At 39.4% G+C, this 24,278-nt stretch overlaps 1 protein-coding gene across 1 annotated transcript in view; it reads left to right on the forward strand.

Moving 5' to 3' along the window:
* Positions 1-24,278, forward strand: part of SMG1 (SMG1 nonsense mediated mRNA decay associated PI3K related kinase) — a 118,174-nt gene that overhangs the window by 11,317 nt on the left and 82,579 nt on the right. The window contains exons 2-9 of the mRNA XM_020802964.3: positions 4,342-4,505; positions 12,360-12,515; positions 12,920-13,056; positions 15,593-15,651; positions 16,819-17,032; positions 17,538-17,663; positions 17,779-17,851; positions 19,384-19,481. Coding sequence (XP_020658623.3) covers positions 4,342-4,505; positions 12,360-12,515; positions 12,920-13,056; positions 15,593-15,651; positions 16,819-17,032; positions 17,538-17,663; positions 17,779-17,851; positions 19,384-19,481 — 1,027 coding nt within the window. The remainder of the gene's footprint in view (positions 1-4,341; positions 4,506-12,359; positions 12,516-12,919; positions 13,057-15,592; positions 15,652-16,818; positions 17,033-17,537; positions 17,664-17,778; positions 17,852-19,383; positions 19,482-24,278) is intronic.

Consider the following 24,278-nt stretch of genomic DNA (forward strand, 5'->3'; position numbering starts at 1 on the left):
CACAAGGTTTGATCCTGATACTGGATATTGACAATATTTGTGAGAAAATGAGCTGGAGACAGTGCTTGTCCCATTTGATTTTTTAATGCTTGTAATTTAATTCTGTCAGTGTATAGGTCTGTTTTTGAGTGCTCACATGGTTCCTTCCAGATTTCAACACCATCAGCAATAAAACAGCTGGTTTTTGTGTGTGTTTGTTTTTGTTTTGTCTGCTGAAAGTTTCAGAACTGGGTTTCCGGATGCTCAGCATACATACAACATTTCTCTTAAGGTCAGCGTTGAGGATTTTGGCCATGACAGTGGCATCTAATTTGCCTCGATTTTGCTCAGAAACTGTCATCAGAATAAGCCAGTTTTTGATATATTGCTAAAAACAGTCCACTGAGAGTTCCTTCTAATACTGTGTGAGAATGTTAGCTTGGTTCCACCCATTCTTTTCAGAGCTGCTGCTGCTGAATGATTGTTATGGAACTACAGTATTTAGCAATTTCAGTGACATTAATTTTTATTTCTGGAACACTGAAGCCTTTGTTATTAGTTTTGTATTTGCTTTCTGCTCTTCTTGGATACATTTGCAGCACTCTAGATGTTTGAATTTTTGTTCACATGTTATAGCTTTTGTAGCCACTTTTTGTAAGTATTCTGTATGTGCACATTTCTAATGTATCAATTACTTCTGCAAGGAAGATATTCTTGTCTTCTGTTATACAAGCACGTGTGACAGGATCATTGCGGGATTACTCCACTCATCAAGACGTAGGTAACAATTTTACCCTCTGAAGCTGTTGCACATTGCTCCATTTCTTTGTCATACACTTTATCCAGCAGTTTCCCTGCAACATCTGCTCTGCTGGGTGGCCTGTGTCCTGGTCTCAGTGAATGAACCATATTAATGACATGTGGGTTTTCAATTGGACAGAAAAAAGAGTTTGTTGTGTAAACAAACTTACTTTCTTTCTTTCTTTCTTTCTTTCTTTCTTTCTTTCTTTCTTTCTTTCTTTCTTTCTTTCTTTCTTTCTTTCTTTCTTTCTTTATTTATTTATTTATTTATTTATTTATTTATTTATTTATTGGGTTTATATACCGCCCAGTTAGACAAAGTCTACTCTGGGCGGCTTGGCAATTTTTGCATCAATTAACTCCCCCCCCCCCCAATCTGCTGGCTTTATCACAAACCTATCTATGGTATTTCCTGGATACTTCACTTTTTTCTTTCTTTTAGGTGATATACTGTGAATGTGTGATGATGTATATGATATGACTGAAACACTATCCTGGATAGTTAACACTGTAGAACAGGAGGGTGGTGATCTTGAAGAAGGGTAGTTTCCAGAATCCTTTACATTTCCCTACACACAAAAATCAGTGCTTGCTGTTATTTTATTTTTATAGCTTTTCTGCATATTTAGTGTTACTCTTTTTGTTCACTGCCATTCAGTGCGGCCCAGAAATGGAATATTTGCTTGTTTCAGTTTTTTATTCCTTCGTAACAACTGTATGGCGGTAACATGCTGTAACAATATATTAATAACAATATAATTTGGCAGTCTTTAAAAATGATTAAATCAAAATATTTACCAACCTGAAGATTCTGCCTATTCAAACATGTTTCTTTTTGTCACTACAATAATTCTTAGGATGTTACATTTGGGCCACCAGGTCTTGCATTTCTTTGTTGCAGTGTTTGCATTTTTCACACATGCCTGCCTTATCCATAGGTAGAGGAACTTCATTAAAATATTCCCAAACTTTTTAGGGCCTGCTGCCTTTATATGTGTTCTCCCCCAGGGAAAGAATAATATGATCAACCTCAGGCTATACACAGCAAGACCCCAAAACCTGTGAAGCATTCTGCTCAGAAGGTTTCACTTTTGGGGGGGGGGCTTGCTTCTCCCTGCTCATAAAGTATTTAGCTTCTTGCGGAGATCTGTTCCACTTCCAACAATCTTCTATTCATGAATTTTTTGAGGTGTACCGAGAATTTGCAAAGGAACAATGGAATTAAGGTATTTTTCTCAACCCTGTATGTTTATTTTGTAATATTTTTGCTGTAAAGAGACATGTGATCTCTGCTGACACAGATTCAGTTTTGAGAAGTGTAAAACCAAGCCTCTGTGATAATATTGTATATTCTGGATAAAAAATGTCCAGTGATCTTACAGAGCATGACATTGTGAATAGATTAATGGAATTCATTTACCAAAAAATTTAAACATTGCATGAATATACACCTCATGCAACATAACTAAAATTAATCCTTATTTCATTTTGAATAACCTTTGGACTATAATGTAGTTTACATTTTTTAGATAGGTATTTCCTCATAAACTCCAACTTATATAAAAATTGCTTTACATTTTAAAAATCTTGTGGGGTTTGTTTGTTTGTTTTTTACAAAATTATTGATTTGTATCCACCCTGATGAGAAGAGGTTTCTTACTTTTACCAGAACATTTTTATACTTGACTGTCAGTCAACATATACGTGAGGAGCTTAAGAAGCCTTAGTATAACGGGTCCAGGAGAGTCCAGTCTTTCTAATATTGTTACATTTTTGTGAGAAGGAAAATGAGTAAAGTTTAAGCAAATATTTGTCTCATTGTTTTAAATGAACAAGGAAAAATGTGCACACATTTAATGTACATTAGGTTTCTTAAGGCTCTTGCTATTTTATGAAATTGTGTAATACAGTATTTGAAAAGATTTCCTCTGTTTTGTGCATGTGTATGTTCTCATTCTCTGTGATAGATACTGTATTAATAATTGGGTTTTTGGGAGGCATGATTTAAATACTTTTGTGATCCTTTGAACTGGAAGAGGATTAAGAAGCTCTAACCTTTTGTGTTGTTCTTCATAACCAATGAGTAGTGAATGTTTGACTGTAATTTTCCAATTTCCAAAAAACAAACATCTGCATTGTTTCTGTACATAGCTTTTCAGGTCCAACAGTATTGTTTCATATAGAGCACAGGGCTACTTATAAAACTTGCACCTTTCAGTAGAAATAACAGACAAAGCTGGTGATGTCTGCTAGTTTGTATAGGTTGTGCGTGTACACGTGCCAACATTAAGGTGGTACATAAATTCATAGAAGGGTAAAGCATGAAGGGAATGCAGGGATCATTGACAACGATCTCCTGACAAAACAGGAAATGCTCAGCTAAAGCATCCCTGACAGATGACCATGCAATCTGTGTTTAAAAATCTCCAGTGAAGATGATGAGTCCATCACCTTTGTGGTATTAAATTCCATTAAGAAACAGTATTTACAGCTGGAAAATTCTGCCTAATGTTTAGTAGAAATATCTCTTCCAATTTAAATATTTAAGGTCGTATGTAAGCTAGCATTGTCTGTTTTGTGGGAAATAAAAAGGATCTTCAGTTGCTACATGATAACAGAATAATACCTTGTGCATTGGGTAGATCTTGTTCACATGTTTAGGACAATCAGTAATAAAATAGGTCCATTTAACACCTTTGAAATATTGGGACTTAGTGGATATCTGTTTTTCTTTGCATTGCACATCCCACAAGACTGCTTCTTTTGTAATTTCCTTGTTCTCCAGATCCATGAATGGATTACAGAGGGAGGTAATGCCAATATGAACATGTTGTGTATAGAAGTAGAAATTTTGATAAAACTCACATACTTTTTGTAGATAATATATGCTTGGTTTTATTCTATTATTGTATATGTCCAGTATGCTATTTTGTAGGATGTGCCATGAGGTATTTTTCTCCCTACTAAATTCCTGTGTCTTTTAGGACTCTCTCTGTGTGTGTGTGTGTGTCTTTTAGGACTCTGTGTGTGTGTGTGTGTGTGTGTGTGTGTGTGTGCGTGCGTGCGTGCGTGCGTGCGTGCGTGCGTGCGCGCGCGCGCGCGCTGGGCATACTACCATGGAAATGTTTGAGATTTCTTGAGGAAAGGCTAGGAGGTGAAAGTTACAATGTTAGAACTTCAAGCAAAACTGTAGGATTTTTAGTTGAGATGCATTACACCTTTGACATCCATTTAGGATGTGACCTAAAATTACAAAATTATATTAATCTGGGTCTCATTAATTGATTTGTTAGATTAATATATGAGTGCACCTGTTGTCTTTCAGTTGTAGGTGTGTTGAATGACCAACTGATTGATGTAGAATAAATTTTGTGGTTTGAGGCATTCTGGAACCTATTTAGAATATCTGCAACTGTCTCCTAAAAATCAGAAATGCCTTCCTAGCCTGTTTCAGAGACTACCCTTCTATGAGTCAAAGTCTTGTATCAAGAATATACTGAGAATATTAAAGGTATACTTGACTTCTCCGGTGGAGCACCTAAATTATTTTTTTTCTTGCAGAACTGAAAATCCATCAGCTGACCAAGAGAATTTAAAATACTCTTCATCCAGAGAACGGAGTAGTTCTTCATCCTATGGATTACAATCCTCTAACTCAGCTGTGGTGTCCCGACATAGACATGATGATATCAGAGTCTCCACTGATGTGCAGAATGAAGAAAAAGGTACATATTTATCTTATATAAAAACGAATGCTTCTGGGTATGGAAGATGAATTGATTCATTGTCTAGATGCTGTGGTTATTCTGCAGTGTCAGAGATAATGCTATCTAATATGCTGAATCAATTTTCAATGATTCCCTTTTCAATGTGATTTTCTTAATTGGTTATTTTTTATTTTAAACAACAGGCAGGTAGATGGAATACTGTCAAGTTTGGCATCATATAAGTGAAGGTATCTTTGCTATACATCCTTTTATTCGTAAATTGTATATTCTTGGACATGTTGGTTTGAAGCTTATTTTGGAGATAGGGCTTATATTACCAGCATCCTGAAAAATCATACTAGGGCTTATTTTCAGGTCAGGTTTTATTTTTGGGGAAACAGGGTAGGTACCTTTTTTCTGAGTTAAATAAGTCCAGAAGAACCTGTCCTTTGGGCCTGCTGGGTTCAGCTTATGTTTTCTCTCAGCCTAGATGCAGTACTAACATTCATTTTTGATCCCATCTTACAGCGATGTCTTATCACCTGCTTACCTTAAAGCAATCATGTATTAGTGTTGCTTTAGGTTGTCTGATTAACAACTGTGGGACTGAACTTTCAAAGTCAGGCTCCTAGGTCTGAAGGAATTGATTGCATTATCCAGAGCCCATGGTTTCCTGTCTCTGAGCCTTACAACCTGAACTTCTTTCTGGTAACACTCTCAAGTTCAAATCAAAGGTTCTTTCTTTTACAGCATGTTGATTGGGTCAGGTTAACCAGGCCCTCTGATACTGGATTGTCCTTGTTTGTTTGTTTGTTTGTTTTTGTTTATGTGATGAAAAGGGGTTTAATACACAACAGCTGCAGCACTCTTAGAACTGCAGGGCAGGAAGGGATTGTTGAGTACAGCCCTTATCAAGGAGGCATGATGGGGAATCGAACTCCCAACCTCTGGCTCTGCAGCTAGATACCTAAACTCCTGAGCTATCCAGCATCATAGAGTCTGAATGTTTGCTTGGAAACAGAGAGAATGGCAAATCTGAGCTTATCTGTATTTCTTCTGTCTACTTCATTGTAAGGGAGTAGTCCAGAATCTGCTTTGCTTTGATCTGGTGCAAGGAACTGGATTAGTTCTGAAATGTCTGAGTCTTTGTTTTTATTGTTAGCTACTGGCTCTGAGTAAAAAAAGAGTCCTCCCTAGTCCAGCCTTTCTTTCTTTCTGTTGGCATAGGGAATGGATGTTGACAGATAGTGAGTACAGAGATTACACCAACTGTCCTGTACATAAAAAGAAAATTTGCAAGTAAATACAAATTCTTCTTTGTGGCCAATATGTATGCACACAAAAAGGCTGTTCTCTTCCTGCACAGACAATCCTTCAGAGCCTTAGCCTCATGTTCCTTCCTAAGGTTTATATTGTATACACTGCCCATATTCCTAAGTCCTTTTTTGTCTGCCACACGAGAGAGACATCCTGGACTTGTTCTGCAGTTTTGTGTGTCATCTTAACAGTAAATCTCCTGTATTTTCTTTAAAGGAAGAATCCCTTAAATCTTCAACCTCTTTTTCCACAGTCCTGATGAAGAATTCTGCCTAAACTCTTCACTCGGTAATGACGGGTTTGAAATGGCAGCTCTCCCCTCCTCCCCCAGAATCAGGTGTACAGTCTTTGATATCCAAGGTAGCCTCCAAATCGGAAGCTTTGAAATCAAAGTCTGACGCACAGGTTAGGAAATGAAAAAAGTCCTCCAAAACACCACTGGGCCCGAATTTTGCACTTACCTTTCCATTGATGTAGTTCTAGACCAGCGATTGCGAACCTATGGCATGTGTGTGCCACAGCTGGCACGCGAAGCCCTTTCTTCTGGCACCCAGCAAACCTTTTGAAGTGGCTGGGATTCCCCCTTTCTCTTCTTGTTCCGGGTCCTTTAACTTCTTGTCCATCCCCATGATTCTCCCTTTAACTTCCTGTCCGTCCCCATGATTCCCCCTTTAACTTCCTGTCCGTCCCCATGATTCCCCCTTTAACTTCCCATCTGTCCCCATGATTCCCCCTGAAACTGCCACTTCCTGTTCCAGTTCTGGTCTTCCGGGCGGCACGGCAGCCACTGGTTTCTTCCCCACCCCCTCATTTTGGGCACTTGAGCCGAAAAAAGTTTGCCTCCACTGCTTTAGACAATGTCAGAGCCAACTGCTCCTCCACTGACAAGTGAGCATGAAATCCCAGTCATACTTGTAACAGATAAACAAGCACATGTCTCATCCTCTCCAGACTGTGTGGTATAGGATAGCACTCCTCTCTGTCTTAATAATAATAATAATAATAATAATAATAATAATAATAATAATAATAATAATAATAATAATAATAATAATAATAATAATAATAATAATAATAATAATAATAATTTATTGTCATTGTAAGTATATACACATACAACGAAATTCACAGACACCCAGAGACCAGACACATGCACACACATAAAATTCCCCAAACACTCCCCACCCATCTTCAGCAAAGGATATTGCATCAGATGATAATCTAGTGGAAAGGGTGCCTAAATCTCTACAGCTAAAAATAATTAAACCTGCATCTTCTGCAAAGGACACTATCTTTGCTAGAGTGCAAAAGACTGCTAAGCTCCCAATAAAATTAGCAGTGCTGCGAACACTAACTAATCTCGTTAATCAGTCCTGGAAGAAGCCATCTACCATACCACCAAACTCTAAGAGAATAGAAAACATCTACAGAGTACAATGTAAATTTCTTCTTTAAGCATCCAGCACCAAATTCCATTATAGTAGAGACCACTCACACAGAAGTGGACCTCAGATGACACCCATGAATAGAGAGGGGATGAAAAATCTATTCTTCTGCCCCCCTCCACATGGAAATATACAACTGTCAGGCCATTGTGGGGACATATCATCAGTTCATCTCAATTACTGACTTGGTCTAAACATCACTATGAAAAAAATGCAGTTAGTTCTCTGCCAAGTAATCCACTACATAGGATCCATTGCCAGCTCAAAAACTGCACGGTGTTACTTGCCTCGGGAGCAGAGTGAACAAGCACATCTACAATGCCATGCAAACATCTGCGTCCACAGAGCCCACAATCAATTCTATTCAAAACCTTTTAGGTCCCATTAACTCACCCACAGCAGTGGTTTGACATGCCAGACTATGAATGAGACTCCACATAAACTATGATTACCAGAAGAATTCCCAGTTCTAAAAGATTGGCTTTCCCTCCACACTTCCGGAAAAAACTTATATGGTGGCCAAACAGGCACAACCTAACAATCGGAATACCCTTTTGGCAACCACAACCAGACACAATGGTAGTCACTGATCCCAGCAACATGGGGGCATGGACATTGCCTCGAAAAGGACATACACACTCTGTGGTCCCTGTACAAATGGACACATCACATCAGTTTCCTTGAACTCCTTGCAATACATAAAGTGCTGAAAGTATTCAAAAATCTTTCTGGCAAGACTGTCCAGATTGCCATGGACAATACAACTGTAATGTATTATCTAAACAAGCAGGGTAGCAGAAAATCCCTACATACATTCTATAATTCAACTTTGGGAGTGGCGTGACCCTCGTTACATTCAATTTCATAAGGACAAGATGACCTTATATACTGACATTCCATTTCTTCTGATGGTCGTCTCATTCCACATTTCCCAACCTTTAGTTTTTCCAACTTGTATCCTTTCCCAGTGTTGGAAAGAGTGTTACACACACTAAATTACCAGAGAATGTTAGCATTCTACCTCTCATAAACCAAAGAATTCAAGAAAACACCCAGATTATTTTTCTGTTATCAAGGTCCTAACAAAGGCTACCGTTTCCTCTCCGCCTTTTTCAAGATGGATGGTTGAAACTATCAAGTTATCTTATGCTATTGCAAAAGTGGAATTCCCATCACAAATAAGAGGTCACTCAACACGATCAATATCATCCTGTATGGCTTTCATAAGAGGAAAAGACATCTAAAGTTTATGTAAGGCAGCTACTTGGTCGCAACCTCTGACTTTTGCACTATACAGTGGTGCCTCACTTAGCGATTGCTTCGTTTAATGATGTATTCGCTTAACAATGGTTTTTTAAAAAGAATTTTCCGCATCGTTTAATGATGTTTCCTATGGGCGATTTTCGCTTAGCGATTTCGGGACCATGCTTCGCATAGCGAATGCATTTTGGGTTCCCTGTTTCGCTTAACGATGCCAGTTTTCGCAATTTTCAAAGTGTCTTAAAATGTTCAAAAACTGTTTTTAATGCTTGGATTCGTTAGAGCACCTTGTAAAATGTGTGCAAACTTAATATGGCTTTATTCTGAGTCTTCGTTAATTTTTGGTGAATTTTTTCTCCCCCATTGGAATGCATTGAAGTGCCCGTTTGACAGCTGTCAAACTTGGGTTCAATGCATTTCAATGGGGGGGAAATTCACCAAAAATTAACGAAGAGTCAGAACAAAGCCAAATTAAGTTTGCACACGGACATCACAAAACCATTGAAATGCATTGAATAGGCTTCAATGCATTCCAGTGGGGGAAACATTGTATCGCTTAGCGATGTTTCCTGTGGCGATTTTTGCTTAAGGACGGCAATCCGTTCCTATTGGAACAGATTATCTGGTTTTCAATGCATCTCTATGGGAAAACGTGTTTCGCTTAGCGATGTTTTCGCATAGCGATGTTTTTTTGGAACCAATTAAAATCGTTAAGCGAGGCACCACTGTATTATAAATTGAATCCGTGTGCTCAGAAAGATGCCTCATTTTGTAGGATCATTCTGTCTTCTATACTGGCATGACGCTCTCTACCAAGACAAAGTTTGCTAGTCACCCTTCTTTGTGTGCATACATCGAAGCAACAAAGAAGGAGGACAGGTTAGTCCCCTGTAACATTAGTTCTTTGGTTGGTCCTCTGTGTATTCATACAACCTGCCCTCCCCACTGCTGTTCTGCCAATTCTACAATGACATCTCTATGGTGTACCCAACAAGACTGAGGAATATTCACTTGGGTTTATGTTATAAACGTTAGGAAGGAACATGAGTCTAAGGTTCTGGAACATTCTGAAGGATTATCTGCATAGGTGCAGAACACTTTTTTTGTGTGACTACATGGAGGACCATTCAAAGAACTTAATTTACAGGTGAGTAACGTCCTTTTCTATTCTATCACTTTTGGGAATTTGTACATAATAGTGTCATTACTTTTCAGATTTTTGGTGGTTTGTTGAAATGTGTGTTCAGAAGATCCATTTTACAAGAACTGGAATTCATTAGATGGCTCATTTGCTTTTGTATTCTAGTATGTTGATGTGCTAGAATTTGTGTTTTACTTCAAGTTAACCTGCTGATTTATAATATAAAGCAGAGTAATGCATTTTGTAACACCAGTGTCTTTTTCAGTGACCTTTTATGCACCTTCTCTTCCTCTCCCTATTTGAGACAGAAAATACTATCATGTTATAGCGGATGTTAGAATGTTCATACAGTCTCCTACTGAATACTACCACCAGTACATTGTATCTCCATATTATGCTATAGTATCCTTTGCCTTCTGTCAAATACAGGCAGTGTTTATGTAGTGGCACATGGGATGTCACAATATCCTGTCTTAAGTCCAGTATTCTTTTTATTAATTAGTTTTATTTATAAAATAAATAAATTTCTCCAAACAAGGGACCCAGAGCGGCTCACAACACTAAAATTCATACAGTTTAAAAACACAATAAGTTAAATATTTAAAGATAAATTAAAACATGAAAACATAAGAGATTAAAATTTCTGCTGAAATGGGTTCAGGGATTAAGTTATAATTGTTAAAAGCCTGCCTGAAGAGGTGAGTCTTCAGCTTTTTTCAAAAGGGTAAAAGGGGCCGTACTGATCTCCGGAGGGAGAGCATTCCATAGCGTGGGAGTTGTCACAGAGAAGGCCTTCTCCCATGTCCCCATCCGCTGTGCTTGTCCTGGCAATGGGACCGAGAGAAGGGTCTCCTCTGCTGATCTTAATTGTTGAGAAGGTGCATATAAAGAGATACGGTGCTTCAGGTAGCCTGGACCCCTGTATAGAGCTTTATAGGTAATGACCAGCACTTTGAATTGGGCCCTGGAATGGACTGGTAGCCAATGCAGTTCTTGTAACAGATGTGTTATATGCTCCCTGTAGCTGGCCTCAGCCAGTAGTCTGGCTGCAGAGTTTTGCACCAGCTGAAGTTTCTGAACCGTCTTCAAAGGCAGCCCCACATAGAATGCCTTACAGTAATCCAAATGGGATGTAACTAAGGCATGTGTCACTGTAGCGAGATCTGACATCTCAAGGAATGGGAACAGCTGGCGCACCAGCTTTAGCTGTGCAAATGCACTCCTGGTCACCTCTGAGACCTGGGCATCAAAACTTAGGGATGAATCCAGGAGTACACCCAAGCTGCGGACCTGTGTTTTCAAGGGGAGTGTAACCCCATCCAGCCCTGGTAGTGTCCCTATTCCCCCATCTGCCTTCTGACTAACCAGGAGCACCTCTGTCTTGTCTGGATTAAATTTCATTTTGTTTGCCCCCATGCAGTCCGTTACTGATGCCAAGCACTGGTTTAGAATCAAGACAGCTTCCCTGGAATTAGGTGGAAAGGAGAGATAGAGTTGGGTGTCATACATATACCCCAAAACTCCGGACAACCTCTCCCAGCATTTTCATGTAGATGTTAAAAAGCATGGGTGAGAAAGCAGAACCCTGAGGAATGGCACAGGCCATTGGCCAGGGCATTGAGTAGGAGTCACTCAGCACCACCTTCTGAGTTCTCCAGAAAGGACTGGAGCCACTATAACACAGTGCTTCTGAGTCCCATCCCAGAGAGATGGCCCAGAAGGATACCATGGTCGATGGTATCGAAAGCTGCTGAGAGCTCCAGCAGAACCAACAGGGACACACACACCCTGTCCAGTTCCCAGCGTAGGTCATTCACCAAGGCGACCAAATGTCTTTCAGTCCCATAGCCAGGCCTGAAACCAGACTGAAATGGGTCTAGATCAGAGGTGGGCAGTTAATTTCTATGCGAGGGGCACATGAAAAATCTGAACTGTGTTTGGGGGCTGAACCAACTTTACTTAAAAATAAAATGAAACAGTGATGTTATGATTGTTTTTATTTTAAACTTGTTAATCTTCACAAATACTAAAGAGTTTTTTTGCGGTATGTTAAAGATAGGCAACTGATCATCTTTAGACAAAAAGCTATAAATGGTTTTGATGTTCAGAACTGTCCGCTGGCTGGACAGGAGCGGCTCATGGGCCGTATGTGGCCCTCGGGCCGCACTTTGCCCAGGTGTGGTCTAGATAATCTGTTTCCTCCATGAATTCCTGGAGCTGAGAAACCATCACATGCTCCAGTACCTTGCCCAGGAATGGGATGTTTGAGACTGGCCAATAGTTATCCAGTACACTGGGATCCGGGGAGGGCTTCTTCAATAGCAGTCTTATTACTGCCTCCTTTAAGCAAGCAGGGATCCTACCCTGCTGCAAGGAAGCATTTACCACTCCCCATACCCAATTGGCCATTCCTCTTCTGGCTGCTTTTATGCTTTTTTTATTCAACATCATTACATATGACTTAGATAAAAGCAGGAAAGTGATGCTCATAGTACATCAGCAAGGACTTCTGGTTTCTGTCTTTTCTACTATAGCACCAGCAGAATGTGCCATGTAGTATACCTAAATGAAGAAAGCTAGGATAATCAGGGTGGTTTTTGTTTCGAAGCACAGTGGACTTCTTTCATATTCAGTAATTAAGCCTGAAGTCTGTGGCATGGTGCATGACTACCAGATACATTATTATGACTCCAATACCTTTATCTCTAGGTGGCTACAGTGTCAATGGAGGATCTGGGGAAACTACTTATGGTCGGAAGTCGTTGGGGCAAGAGCTGAGAGTTAACAATGTGACCAATTCTGATTTTACCAGTATTCAGCATGGAAATCGTGCTTTAGTCACAAAAGACATGAGGAAAACACAGGGTATGAATTATGTCAATTTGTATAATTTTTCTCTAGTGGCAATGACTTTCACATTATTACAGTAGGAACCAGGGACATCTGCTAGAAATGGTATTTGTGAGTTACAAAACATGTAAAGTCTCTTATTTAAACCATAGTTTTTAATAAATTGGGTTTGCCTTAAATCGAAGAAGTATTGTAATAAGAGGCTTTTCAATGATAACATTGGCCCTTGAACAGTTACTGCTTCAGAGTAAAAGCCTTGTAGCAGAGCAGCTCCAAGTTTTTTGTCCACTAGTTCTGAAGAAAATCTGTGGATGTATGTTGCTTCTTCATATCAGGTTACGTTATTTCATTGTTACATGTAATTAAATTTGATATTTGGAAAGAAACATGCACATTTGTGTTAATATCTCCATTTCTAGAGCGATCATTGTCTTACTCGGACGAGTCTCGACTGTCAAATCTTCTTCGGAGGATTACTCGGGAAGATGACAGAGACCGAAGACTGGCTACTGTAAAGCAATTGAAAGAATTCATTCAGCAACCAGAGAACAAACTGGTTAAGTACTGTAGGCTTATCCTCCCTTAGCAGTATATTAATAAGAGGGTTCCTTGTGGTGAGATACATCTTCCTGGGGAGAACTATGACACACAAGGTTTTTTATTCATGTTCATCACATCACAGTTAATCGTTCTAATTATTCTTCCCACCTACCCTTTCCTTCTTTCTGTACTTAGACTAACCCTTAGATGATAGGCAGATGATCCAACTCCGGGACTATATATGATGCCTGCAGCATATGGTGGGGTCGATTTTGATAGAAAATATCAAAGGTTGCTTTTCATAAGCATAACCTTTGAGAGTCCACATCACAATGAGCTGGTGTTTCAGAATTTTGTAAAGGGATAGTTGAAGGATTTTCTGTGTCCTTCAGGGATTGGTAGAGAAGATAGATAAATATTTATATGTTTGTGAGCTTCTATCCCAGCTAACTGGTTCCCTTTTGAAGGAAATTGATTTTTGTGTAGCCATTCAGTCAGATTAATTATTCTTAATGTGAATGTCAGCATTGGTTTGTTCAGGCAGAGAAGTTATTTCAAATTTTTTAAAAAGTATGTTAATCTTTGAAGCTGGTAAAAGATTTATTCTTGATGTTACTGATGTATTTTAGTGACCATTTTTAGCATCGATGCTGTATCTTTCTCAATGTTTTTCTGTTCTTCTGTCCTCCATTACAGTAGTCAGTGAGGGCCTGCCCCATCTCTGTTGAGGACCCCTCCCATTAGTAAATAATAAGGTGTCCCAGAAGTTTTAATAACATTGTAAGAGCACTTGTGATGTCTTTTTAGATGGGAGTGATACTTATGTGGTATTCCACAGCATATGAAACATCACTTCTGGTTTTTCAGGCATCCCATGGGCAGTGGGAATCCTCTATAATGTGCAGGGATAAGGAACGGATGTGTAGAGGAGGGATCAATTTATGTTTTGTGGGCTTCTCTCCCAGCTAAGTGACACATGTTTGAGGAGGAATGATCAACATAAAAATGGGGCCTTCAGTTGCCCATATGCTTAGATCTTCATTAGGCATGGGGCTTCCAGATTTTTTTCACTAAAGTTGCCAGATTTCACTACAGATTCCCCCAGCCAGAATTCTTTTAGCTGCAGTCAAAAATATTGAGTCTACAGAGGGGTTTTCAGAACACACACCTGTGCAAGTCTCTCTGCAGCAATCATCATTAGCCTGAAGAAGGAAATTAATTGGAGTAGCAAAGCTCCATGGGTGCTGCAAGAGATTAGACAACTCAGTCTCTCTTCTCACTAGACTGTGTACAGGGGGCCTCTCAAAAAAGCCCACCAGTTTCCTAATCCCTTACAGCCACTCCTATCCATTTTCTTCTTCAGCTTAGTGACTGTCATCATTAGGCACAGGTGTATGTTTTGAAACCCCTCTGGCTGCAGGAATTCCTGTTGAGTTCTAGCAACTGTAGTGAAAAAAAATCGAAAACTATGCATAATCTTCATCACAATAAGTGGTTGGATTATTACAGCTTTCTTGGACCATATTCTTATACTCTCAATATGAATAAACTGCTCTGTATAAGATAGAAAATATAGAGGCGGGCCAGTTATTCAAGGCAGAGCAAAGCATTGAGCTCTTAGTGAGACCAAGTTGGTCTCCTCTTGCTGGTGTTCTTCCTTGAACAGCAGTTGGTACCGATTTTTAATTTTACTGATGGGTGAGTGCAGTATATTCATTTCTTTTTTGCAGGCTATGAAGACATAGGATGGGTGGCAAAAGATGTATTTGCTTTGTAACTTTAAAAAGGCATAGTGTTTGGGGTGGTTATATAGTGTCAATAGTTATATAGTGTTATACAGTTCATAACTGACATACTGTCTCTTGGTATAATTTATTTCCCATCAGAGTCTTCAAAGATTTTCTGAAGGAGCTCTTAATGTATCTTAAACCCATGTCATAGATTAGTACTGCTGTACTCCAATGATGTTTATTCCACTTATAATTGACAGTAGTGTCCAAAGTTGTCCATAATACATACTTAGTTCCCTTGCTGGGTGTTTTTAAGAGCCAACTCAAGACCTGGCTCTTTAGGCAGGCCTTACCTCCTGTCACTTGATCTTTACTTTCCATTTTAATTTTTCTACCTTTCCATCTTGAATGATATTAATGCTGTTGTTTAAATTCCTGTTTTTAATTGTTTTATATTATCTCTGTTGTCATCTGCCCAGAGTAGACACAGTCTAGATGGGCAGGGTAAAAAAATCTAATAAATAAATAAATAAATAAATAAATAAATAAATAAATAAATAAATAAATAAATAAATAAATAAATACATACATACATACATACATACATACATACATACATACATACATACATGCATACATACATAAATACATAAATACATAAATACATAAATAAATAAAATTATTATTACAAAACCGGTAAAGTTTTTTTCTGCAAGGGAAATAATGTGATTATCAGCAGTGGTATTTAATTTTCAAATGATGAGACAACATTAAAATTGCAGTAGTAATTTTTCTAAATGCTTTATATGTTGACTGTTGCAGGTCCTTGTTAAACAGCTGGATAATATCTTGACTGCCATACATGATGTGCTGAATGAAAGGTAAGTTGGAATAAGAGAGGTTTTCTTAGGTTTCATTTGTCACTCAGCTTTCAGTGAGCATTTCAAGTCTGGAACCTGGGATTAAAGCACAGGGACTAATATTTAAACTGCCACGGGAGAGACACACCTTCATTTAAGGAAATCAAGTATCATTTGTTTTGCTTCTGTTTGAATGTGCTCTGAAACCAAGGCAGTTTTAGTACTGCTTTCACATTTAGATGTTTCCAATCCCTGAAGGCATTTATTTGGGACTTGGGCTGCCCCAGTTTCTATGATAAATCTATATCACTAGTTATTTGCTTTGAGGTTTTAGCATGAATAGGAGCAGAAGGTGCTTTATTGCATATTTTCTCTGAATTTAGACCTTACTGAATGCTTTGGGCAGTTGATGAGTACAAGGCATGCTTAATTGCTGTTAACACTAAATTTTATGAGTTGGGCTGTTAGGCTGAGCTAATGAGTGTGGGTCACAGATACACATCATGGCAAAAAGATTTGCCCAGCCCCCCCCCCAAAAAAAAAGCAGACACCAAGGAGGCCTTATTTGAACTCTGAGGAAGATGCTGGTCCAGCTCTTCTAAGGTGGTATTTTGGTTCCCTGGAATGACAAGAAGTTGGAAGGTGGTGAGAAGGAGATGGACAGAAGGCAGCGTCAGCAGAAGAGGGCTTCTAAAACTCCCTACTTTGCCAATCTGAACCCCACTGACTAATGTAGAACCTGATGAGTATAAGGTGACTATAAATATGCTGGCAGGGAGCCGTGGGTAAGAGCAAGTGTGTGAACAGGAACATGATTTAATATCTATATAAGAAATAATAAGGTATATCTATGTCAGTGATTTTTCGTGTACATATGAGTGTGTGTGTGGATGACACAGCACAGATTAAGAAGGTAGATTTTTTATTCTCTGAATGCACCTTTATTCCTACTATCTGGCAGGGTTCTATATGTGAATCCATACAGGCAGCAAGTTCATGATTGCATTTATGAGTCTGGTGGAAAGATGGCATCAAATGGACATTCTGCCACAATATTATGTATTTCCACTTCTTAATATGATATTAATGGAAAAAGATATCCATATCAAGTCTGTGTGCACAAGCCTTTATTGTTAACATTGGGTAAATGTTTCCTTAACACTTTCCCCTTCTCTTCTGTAAATGCAGTAGCAAATTGCTTCAAGAACTGAGACAGGAGGGTGCTTGCTGTCTTGGCCTCCTTTGTGCTTCTCTGAGCTACGAAGCGGAGAAAATCTTTAAATGGATTTTTAGCAAATTTAGCTCATCTGCTAAAGATGAAGTGAAGCTTCTCTACTTATGTGCAACTTACAAAGCACTGGAGACTGTGGGAGAGAAGAAAGCCTTTTCATCTGTAATGCAAGTAAGCATAACAGTTACATTGGAGCATTCTGTTTTTAGCACATTGAATGGTTTTTAAAATGAACATGCTGAAATGTAATTAATGTAGCATACGAATGAATTGATACAGATATTTTAATGTAACACATGATATATTCAGTTTTATGAAATGCAGTTCACTGTACCAAGAAGATACCATAGCAGTCCGCTGGAATAAAGGGGTCTGTAGAATACAGCAACAACAACAACAACAAACACAAACCACCCTGATGATTGTTGGGAAACATGTTCTGATCCTACTGGTCTTCTTTTAACTGCCTTATAATACATGACACTCATTGGTTTCTGTATCTGGGGCAAAATAGAAGCCTGATTTGGGAGAAGTACACCCCTTCTGAACTTTTACTCATGTTTTGAATAACTGTCTTCTCTGCTTTGAAGAGACACATAATATCTTTAAATATCTCTCAATAATGAACAAATATCTTTGTTCAATATTTTATCACTTTGTTCACTTACTCCTACAGCTTGTCATGACTAGCTTGCAGTCTATTCTAGAGAATGTGGATACACCGGACTTGCTGTGCAAATGTGTCATGTGTATCCTTCATGTGTCCCGATGTTATCCTCACATTTTCAGCACTAACTTTAGGGTAAGGTCTTTCATCTCTCTTGTTCTTAAATGAATATAGACACAATATGTTTTATACATGGCTTGATTTTTTATTTGTTATTTATTGATTTATGCATTTTGTTTTGCTTTCTAAGGACACTGTTGACATATTAGTTGGATGGCATATTGATCACACTCAGAAACCTTCTCTGACCCTGCTAGTGTCAGGTAAGTCTGCAAAAAGAAGTTAATGTTGCATGATGGTCATATATGTTCTGATCTTCTACTGGAAGGTAAAAAGTAATTTCTACTCTGTTTATTTTGTTTGTCAAAGGACGAAGTGGTATTTCTCACAGGATTTGAGGTGAAATTTGTGCGCTGTGGGACAAATGAGGAATATTTGGCTACTTTTTAAATAATAATGTTAAATGTCAGCAAGCTATTGGAAAATGCATAATGACCTGTTTTCCCCATAGGGTTATTAACATAAATCAGATTTTTTAAAACAGTAATTGTTGTTTGGTTTAATTTCTAGTTATACAGGAATTGAGAAGTAGAAAGTAATTGAAAAGGTTTCTTGGGTTTCCAGACATTATTGGGCTACAGCACCCACCCATCCTGACCACTGGCTGTATTGACAGTTTTGTCACATCTGTGGGAAGGGTGGGGAAATGCTGCACAGATGATTTTATTGAGTGTGCTGGTCATTGGTAGTGAAATCAGCACCACTTGGACAATAGGGGAGGCTTCTTGAAAGTTTTGCAGAATCTCTCTCCCCACCCCCACCCCCCGGTGAAAAGCTACGGAAACTGCCAGCGATCCCAGTGGCTGCACAATATTGACTGTGAAGGGGTACTGGGATGGAGCACAGTTTCCTGAATAGGAATGCTCCACTTCATGACAGGCCCCATTTGTCCTGCACTCTCTTCACTTACAAATCATCTTTCTGTTTTCATTTTCTAGGTTCCAGTATGGATTCAAATTTAAAAATAGAGTTTTTAAAATTATTTAAATAAAAATATATTTTTATAAAATGATTTAAATTTATCTTTTTTAAAGTTGATCATTTTTATCCACCTTTCTGGGTTTGCTGAATTTGTATTTTGGTGTAGTTCTGGGGATACTTCACTGAGGTGCTGACAAAACAAAATATCTTGGTCTCTTAGAAAGAATCCACTTTAAAATGGATTTTTTTTGATGATTTAAATAAAATATATATTTAACTGCCCCATGTGACTATAAAGTTAGCATGGGTTCATTGTTATGGGTGCTTCTAGTATCATCTCAGTTAGGAAAAAGGAAGGAAAGGCAGATTTTGAGTAAAAAGATTGGCCGGGTTTCTGGTAAATCCCCATTCTTAATCAAATGGTCCTGCACTAGAGCGTAACCTAGAACAAACCGCATGTGATATCCCTTATTGAACACACCCTTTTTCAAAATACCTTTTGTTTTAGACACTTACTTGGCAACCCTACTCAGTTTCATCTTAAGGTACTTTGTTAGTTAGTATTCCTCACAGATAAACTTTACCACAAACTTTCTCTGATTCTCACTTGTTGATGTGTCCTTTCAGCAGGATGATTATGCAGTGTTCTAACTTGGTTTGTAGAAAAATAAATTCTTCAAATGGATGGTTTTCTGAATCAATAGCTGATGCGTTGGAAACCCTACAATATAAGTTTTATTTGGGGCTGGTTATTTTATAAGACCTCATTTCAGAGAGAACAAACATGTTGATCTTAACTTTTCACTTTCTGTAGGATGGTTACAGAGCCTGGAACCATTTTGGGTAGCTGACCTTGCATTTTCTACCACACTTTTGGGTCAGTTTCTAGAGGATATGGAAGCTTATGCTGAGGTAATAAAACATTTTTCTTGATAATTGCTCTGAAAGGAGTAGGGTAAGGAGTATTGGCATATATTGTATATATTCATGTTTATATTCAGTAGTGCACTAATGGGTGGATTTGATTTAAATCACATCAATTTAAATCATGATTTAAGTCACTAGTAAATATTTTATTTTTAAAAAATCAAATTTAAAGCAAAAACTTTAAAAATCAGATTTTTAAAAATTGAAATCTGATTTTTAATAGTTAAATTGTATTTTAAAAATAAAATACTTACTGACTAATGACTCACAAAGAGAGTATGGCTCAATAAGAAGCTGACGACACATACAAAGATCCAAGTCTATAGAGCCTGTGTCCTAAGCACACTCCTGTACTGCAGCGAGTCCTGGACCCTTTGTGCACGGCAGGAGAGGAAGCTGAACACGTTCCATATGCGTTGCCTCCGACGGATTTTTGGCATCACCTGGCAGGACAAAGTCCCAAACAGAGTAGTCCTAGAACAAGCTGGAATTTTCAGCATGAATACATTGCTGAAACAGCGACGTCTACGTTGGCTTGGGCACGTCGTGAGAATGGCTGATGGTCGGATTCCAAAGGACCTCCTGTATGGAGAATTAGTGCAGGGAAATCGCCCCAGAGGGAGACCACAGCTGCGATACAAGGACGTCTGCAAGCGAGATCTGAAGGCCTTAGGAATAGACCTCAACAGATGGGAAACCCTGACCTCTGAGCGTTCAGCCTGGAGGCAGGCACTGCATCGTGGCCTCTCCCAATTTGAAGCGACCCTTGCCCAGCAGGCCGAGGCAAAGAGGAAATCACAAAAGCAGCAAAACCAGGGAGCTGGACAGGGGACAGATTGCATTTGTCTTCAGTGTGGAAGGGATTGTCACTCTCGAATTGGCCTCCTCAGCCACACTAGACGCTGTTCCAAGTCCTCCATACAGAGCACGCTACCATAGTCTTTCGAGACTGAAGGATGCCTAACTAACTAACTAACTAAACTGACTAATGATTCAAATTGCTTTGATTTAAGTCAAATCCCCCCTATGAACTATTGGATCCCACTGCTTCCATTGGAATTGCTGGTCCCTGCAATCCTTGGAAGGCTGAAAGACATTTTGGAACAGGCTTTTGAAACTGTGGAGGCCTGCAGCAAGAGTAGAGTGGGGATTATGAAGCCACTGGTGTTTGATACTGAAGTATGTAATTAGATTTTGATCAGTGTGCGGGAAGAGGGAGAAATACTCTGACAAAGGTATAAACTTAGTTAAATAGTAATTCTCCCTATTTGTCACTATCCAGTGGTCCAGCCACTGATGTTCTTTCCTATTCTAGCTGCTAGGAAGCAGACTCTCTGAACAAAATCCTAGGAAGAGGTCTGACCTAGGGGACACCTTCTTTCTTTTCTGTTGAATAGGTCTTATACATCTGCTATGAATTGCTGGTACAGTAGTTCTGATCACAGAAATTGGATAGGACAAATTTTCTATCAAATAAGTTTATATGGAGTATGAGGGCCAGACTGATGAAATTGTAGCAGAAGGGAAGATGGATTCCATATTCCTCTCCTGTGCACTTCCGTTTGCACAGTTATTGGAGGATATTCGTATTTGTTTATTTAAAGTTTCTCTGCATCTGGTGTGGTTTACAAGTTAAAGTAGTGCCTCAAAATAGAATACTAACACTGAAATAAAATACAATTTTGGAATTGATGGTGTGTGGGCTGGCTGTCAACTGCGATAATAGCATTCTTCTGATTCTCCATTCTGTTGTTTTTTAATTGTTCAAGACAACTATTTTGAACAAAAAAAAGAGAACACCTGGGAAATAAATGACCCTAGAGTTAAATGGAGAGTAGAAACTCTAGGAAAGGATTTAAAGGATTATTTTATTTGAAAGAACCAATCCTAGATCTGACACTAGATCCTAAAGAAACGAACAACAGCATGATGCTGGCAAACTCAAAAGGCACAAAAAGGAACAAGAGTTCAAAATAACCAAACTAATTAAACACCTTCACCAATTTTGAAGAGAGCTTCAAGAAAATAGGCAATTTGTTCCTTAGATCTGAAAATGACTAAGCTGTCAGAAACTGTAATAAGTTTTAAGAAGACTTTAGAGGAAGGAGCAAAGACTGAGTAAGAAAGTAAAATGTGAGAGTTACAACTGAACATAGGTACTCCAAAATAAAATGGAAGATGTCAGAAATGGAAGCCCAAGACTGAATTAGCATTTTGGGGAGACACTGGAGTCAAGGAGTAAAATAATACGGTGCCTTTCTAGTCCAATAGAAGAACAATGAATGCTACATGTACAGATCAGTGAGCAACATATTGAAACACCTAGGGCTCTCATACTAAAATCAAAGCATCCAAAACACATATACTATAAAAATACAGATTCTGTGAAAAATAAATGAAATGGCTTTTTTGCATTATCCAAGAATATACTGCAAAAAAGCCCCAGCACTTTGGAAGCTGTCTTAACAATATACAGAGAAGCTTAGGAGAGAAGGCGTAAAATGCTGACACAAACAGCCGTTTTTTGAGTGTAGTTTGAAAGTAAAAGTTATTCCAGCAGTGATAGAGAGTCACACATTTTAACAAAACAGTGGTGCTCAACCTTGGGTAATATAGGTGTTCTCGGACTGCAGTTCCCAGAAGCCTTCACCACTAGCTCTGCTGGTTAGGTTTCTAGGAGTAGCAGTCCAAAAACACCTGGGTTCCACAGGTATACGTGAATATTACCCAGGTGTGTCTTTTTGAGTGATCTCACTGTTACATACAGCACTGATGTTACCTGTCTGTCATGGGTTTGGAGGGAAAGTTCCATCCTATGGGGAGTGGAAGGCGGGACATCAGGAGGAGGGGCTGTACTGTATAAATATGTGAAGCGTGTGTGGAGAGTTTAGGAGATGCTGAGAGACACTGGGATGTGACGAAGCAGCAGCTGGGAAGAAGAAGCTGTTGTGGGAGTCTGTGTGTCAGACAGGGTACTACTGTGTGTCAGAGTACCAACCTGATAGGTTCAGGTGTCTGTTGGTTAGCCAGAACTGATAGGTTCAGGGTCTGTGCTTTAAGTTAAGGGTTCTGTGTGAACCAAACTGTATGCTTGTATGAGTGAGAATAAGCCACGTTACTTTATCCTATTCACCTGATTGTTTTATTTTTCCCTGTGTGTATTTAAATAAACCTTATTCTTTTTATTGTTTAAAAATCCATCCCTGGTCTGTGTGACTTCTTACAGGGAATGGTTGGTGGCAGCTTAGTGTAACTGTGTGACATATCCCAGTAGGTCTGGGTTTGTCACATTGATTGGTGTCCAGCGTGTGGGATACGACTGGTCCAGTTGTCCAGTGGTCCAGCAAAGCCTTGGCAGGTGTGCCCAGAGCAAGGGGGGTCTAGTCAGGGACAGTCTGAGGCGCGTAGGTAATCTTCTAGGTGTACCTCACGGGGGGGTGCACTAGTGGAAGAACGTGCCAACTGGGGAGACTTAGATTAAGGTGCTCTGAGGCAGCCTAGTTTTGGCGGGAAAAAGCTGAGGCAAAACTGCGTAGCAACAGCGAGCTAGCTTGCCAGCTGAGAGGCCCAGCAGAGGGGGGTAGGCTCTGACTCGATACTGTTGCAAGTTTAGTGCTGAAGAACAGCAGCAGTCTCTAGGGAGAGCTGGTTCTGAGGCAAGAAGGAAAAAAGTGGTCGTTTTATTTTGAGGCTTGACTTTTAAAGCAGCCTGTTCTGAGGGGGGATTATGCCCTTGACTCGAAGCCAGATGGCCGAAATGAGTGAAGTGAAAGACCCCCAGATTGACCAAGGTTCTGAGGATGAATTTGGCTCAGTGCAGGGTGACAGCACAGGAGAGCAGAACCCAGAACTTAGAAAATTGCTCATAGCCCAACAGCATGAACTGAGGATGAGGCAATTTGAAATGGAGGAAAGGGAAAGAGAAGAAAGGTTAGAGAGAGAAAGAAGGGAGGAAAGGGAGAAACAGTGGCAATTTGAATTAGAGAGAGAGAGAGAGAGAATGGAGAGGGAAGAAAGAATGGAGAGAGAGAAAATTGCTCTGGAAAAAGAAAGAATGGCGTTTGAATTAAGAAAATTGGAAATGATGAACCAGAACAATAATAACAATAGGGATTCTGAGGGAGGCCAACTGTCTAAGGCTGACCTGAAGAAATTCCCTGTGTACCACAAGGGAGATTGTCCTGAGGTGTTCTTTTCCTTAGTGGAAAGAGCGTTTGTGGACTTCTCAGTGAGGGAAACTGAGAAGATGACCATCATGCGGTCTTTAATCAGTGGTAGCCTGGCTGAGGTTTATGCCGAGATGCCTGAGGAACTGATGAGAGATTTTGCAGAGTTTAAAAAACTGGTGTTTGCCAGACATGGGATAAATGCAGAGCAGCTGAGACAAAGATTCAGGTCCCTCACAAAAAAACCAGAACAGACTTTTACCCAAGTGGGGGCCCAATTGGTGAGGCTGCTTGAGAAATGGCTATCGCAGGAAGGGACAGAGACCTATGAGCAGCTTAAAGACTTGATAGCACTGGAACAGTTCTATTCAGTCCTGCATGGGGAATTGAAATTCCAGGTGAGGGAAAGGAAACCGAAGTCTGTGGCAGCAGCCGCAGAGATCGCAGATTTTATTTCCCAAATAAGAAAGCCCTTGGGTGAGGGGAAATCTGTAGGTAAACCCAAAGAAACCTACAGCAAGTACTCTCAGGGACCAGGGAAAAGCCTGCAAGGGGGAGGGGCCCATGGTGAAGGGAAGCCCTCAGACATGAAACTAAGACCTCAGATTTTGGAGGG

Source organism: Pogona vitticeps, chromosome 13 (assembly GCF_051106095.1).
Source record: "Pogona vitticeps strain Pit_001003342236 chromosome 13, PviZW2.1, whole genome shotgun sequence".
Classification (NCBI taxonomy): domain Eukaryota; kingdom Metazoa; phylum Chordata; class Lepidosauria; order Squamata; family Agamidae; genus Pogona; species Pogona vitticeps.